This window comes from Gopherus flavomarginatus, unplaced genomic scaffold (assembly GCF_025201925.1).
Source record: "Gopherus flavomarginatus isolate rGopFla2 unplaced genomic scaffold, rGopFla2.mat.asm mat_scaffold_459_arrow_ctg1, whole genome shotgun sequence".
Lineage (NCBI taxonomy): Eukaryota > Metazoa > Chordata > Testudines > Testudinidae > Gopherus > Gopherus flavomarginatus.
The window spans coordinates 221-2,952 of record NW_026115090.1 but is presented as its reverse complement, the minus strand read 5'-3'; the positions used below and the strand labels follow the sequence as shown (position 1 = coordinate 2,952).

The following is a 2,732-nucleotide window of genomic DNA, read 5'->3' as shown; positions in this document are numbered from 1 at the left end:
GGACTGACCCAAAGAGGATGAGCTGCAAAAGGCAGGAAAGGCGGCATCTTATCTGGTGGAGCTGAGGACACCACGGTGAAGACGATGCAAAAAATCACTATGTGCGAATTAGATAATGTGATTTTTTAAAAAAATTCGTTTTTGCCAACACTAGTCAAGGGATTTATTACAAGTCTACTTCTGTGCATTTTCTGATGTTAATGAGCCTGAGGCTGATTGAAGCTTTGCCCGCACTTGAAGCAGGAGTAGGGCGTCTCTCTCCGTGTGGATCGCTGATGTTGTAAGGTATGAGCTCCATCCTAAAGCTTTTCAAGCACTTCTGAGCATGTGTAGGCTCTATCCTGTGTGGATTATCCTGATGTCTGATAAGGGTGCGCTCCGACTAAAGCCTTTCCCGCACTCAGGAGCATGAGTAGGGCTTCTCGCCTGTGTGGATTCTCCATGTGTGATTCAGGGTTGAGCTACAACTAAAGCTTTCCCACAATCGGAGCAGGTGTAAGGCGTCTCTCCTTGTGGATTATCTGATGTCTATAAGGAGTGCGCTCCGACTAAAGCTTTTTTACCGCACTCTGAGCATGTGTAGGCTTCTCTCCTATGGGGATTCTCTGATGTCTGATAAGGGTTGAGCACTGCTGATTGAAGCTTTGCCCGCACTCAAAGCATGTGAGGGCGTATTCTTTGTGTGGATTATACGATGTGTGTTCAGGGTAGAGCTCCGATTAAGCTTTTCCCACACTCAGTGCACGTGTAAAGTGTTCTCCCGTGTGGATTATCTGATGTCTGATAAGGAGTGAGCTCCGAACTAAAGCTTTTCCAGCACTCTGAGCATGAGTAGGGCTTCTCTCCTGTGTGGATTCTCTGATGTCTGATAAGGGTTGAGCACTGATTGAAGCTTTGCCCGCACTCAAAGCATGTGTTAGGGCGTCTCTCTTGTGTGGATTCTACGATGTGTGTTCAGGGTTAGAGCTACGATTGAAGCTTTCCCACACTCATTGCACATGTAAGGTTCTCTCCCGTGTGGATTATCTGATGTGTGATAGGAGTGAGCTCCGACTAAAGCTTTTCCCGCACTCTGAGCATGAGTAGGGCTTCTCGCCTGTGTGGATTCTCTGATGTGTGATAAGGGTTGAGCTACAACTAAAGCTTTTCCCGCAGTCTGAGCATTGTACGGCGTCTCTCCTGTGTGGATTCTACGATGGCTGATAAGGGTTGAGCAGTGATTGAAGCTTTTCCCGCACTCAGAGCATGTGTACGGCGTCTCTCCTGTGTGGATTCTACGATGTACAATAAGGTCTGAGCGCCAACGAAAGCTTCTGCCACACTCAGTGCATGTGTAGGGCGTCTCTCCTGTGTGGATTCTACGATGTGTGTTCAGGGTAGAGCTCTGACTGAAGCTTTTCCCACACTCAGAGCACGTGTACGGTGTCTCTCCTGTGTGGATTCTCTGATGTCGGATAAGGTGTGAGCTCTGACTGAAGTGTCTCCCACACTCAGTACACGTATAAGGCGTCTCTCCTGTGTGGATTCTACGATGTCTGACAAGGGTAGAGCTCCAAACTGAAGCTTTTCCCACACTCATGGCACATGTAGCGTGTCTCTTCCAAGTTGATTCTGCCGCTTGTTACAAGGTCTGAGAGGCTACTAAGTTTCCCTCTGGCCTCCCCTGAGTCTCACAGGCTTTGGTTTTTCTGGGAGTGCACAACTCCTGGAAACATTCTCTTTGGATCTTCCTGATAACATTCCATGTGCTTCTCTTCGCTCAGCATCTTCCTGATGGGGTTTCTCCTCCTCATTCTCACTCACCATCCCATCACCTGATGGGAGACAGAGAGAATCCAGACACAGGTCACTACCTGCACCGGAAAGAAAGAAAATCTCAGAGAGAGGAATGGAAAAAGGGATGAACAATCCAAAATGTGTGTGGGAGAGATCAAACCTATCAGGAGCTGATTTTCCCCAAAACCTTCCCCAGAGGAGAGAGGAAGGGATCAGTTTTGGTCTGCATCTCACGAGAACACTCAGAGGAAAGTGAGATCGCGGAGCTACCTGCTGCCAGTTGTCAGTCAGAATAGGAGGGAAGCCATGAGTCACATCTGCCATTATGATTCTGCATCTGCAGGGAACAATCTTGAACTTGGAGAGCTCACAGGGACTTTGTAGGGCATCCCAAATGTTTCCTGCATTCCCACACAGTTGTTCAGTTGGTTTAACCAAGTCCTCACCTGTGCAGGCAGCTCTTGGAAGCACTTCTTTCTCACAGCCCTGGAGGTCTGGAACCCACGGCTCTTCCCCTCGTTCCACCTGGGAGATCACATCAGGTTTCGAAACTGGAAACCCTACTGCAGGCAAAGAAAACCAGGGAGGTCAGTAGAATTTGTGGATACTTGTCACAAAGAATAGTCCATGGTTTTAACTCCCAGCTGATTGTTAAGCAGTAACATTGCAAGGCCAGCTTCCTTGGCTCAAAGAGGCAGGAGAGTTATTATGATTATAAATCATATTCATTACATTAGTGCTAAGGAGCAACTAACAGTGGGTCCCCATTGTGTTAGGACAAGTACAACACAGAATAGTAGATGGCCCATGCCCTGAAGAATTTACAATCTAAATACACAAGACAGGCACAGAATGGGATAAAGGAGAGAACCCACTGTTAGAATAGAGATATTCAGGCCTGCCTGCAAAGCCTATAGTTTAAGAACTTAGGGGTATTTTTATCACTGAGATACTTA

General features: G+C 47.4%; 1 protein-coding gene across 3 annotated transcripts; it reads right to left on the bottom strand.

Annotated features, from left to right (window-relative positions):
- Positions 1-756: 756 nt before the first annotated feature.
- Positions 757-2,350, bottom strand: LOC127042488 (zinc finger protein 3-like). 3 transcript variants are annotated; one of them, XM_050935896.1, is made up of 3 exons: positions 2,223-2,350; positions 1,055-1,853; positions 757-802 (listed from the first exon to the last, which is right to left on the bottom strand). In XM_050935896.1, exons 2-3 carry the CDS (start codon positions 1,577-1,579, stop codon positions 770-772), a joined length of 558 nt encoding a protein of 185 aa, XP_050791853.1. In that variant the 5' UTR covers positions 1,580-1,853; positions 2,223-2,350; the 3' UTR covers positions 757-769. The 3 variants fall into 3 exon arrangements, with proteins under 3 accessions (XP_050791853.1, XP_050791854.1, XP_050791855.1); XM_050935897.1 differs by having other exon boundaries at positions 1,055-1,814; XM_050935898.1 differs by lacking the exon at positions 2,223-2,350 and adding an exon at positions 2,047-2,068 and having other exon boundaries at positions 1,055-1,814.
- Positions 2,351-2,732: the final 382 nt, after the last annotated feature.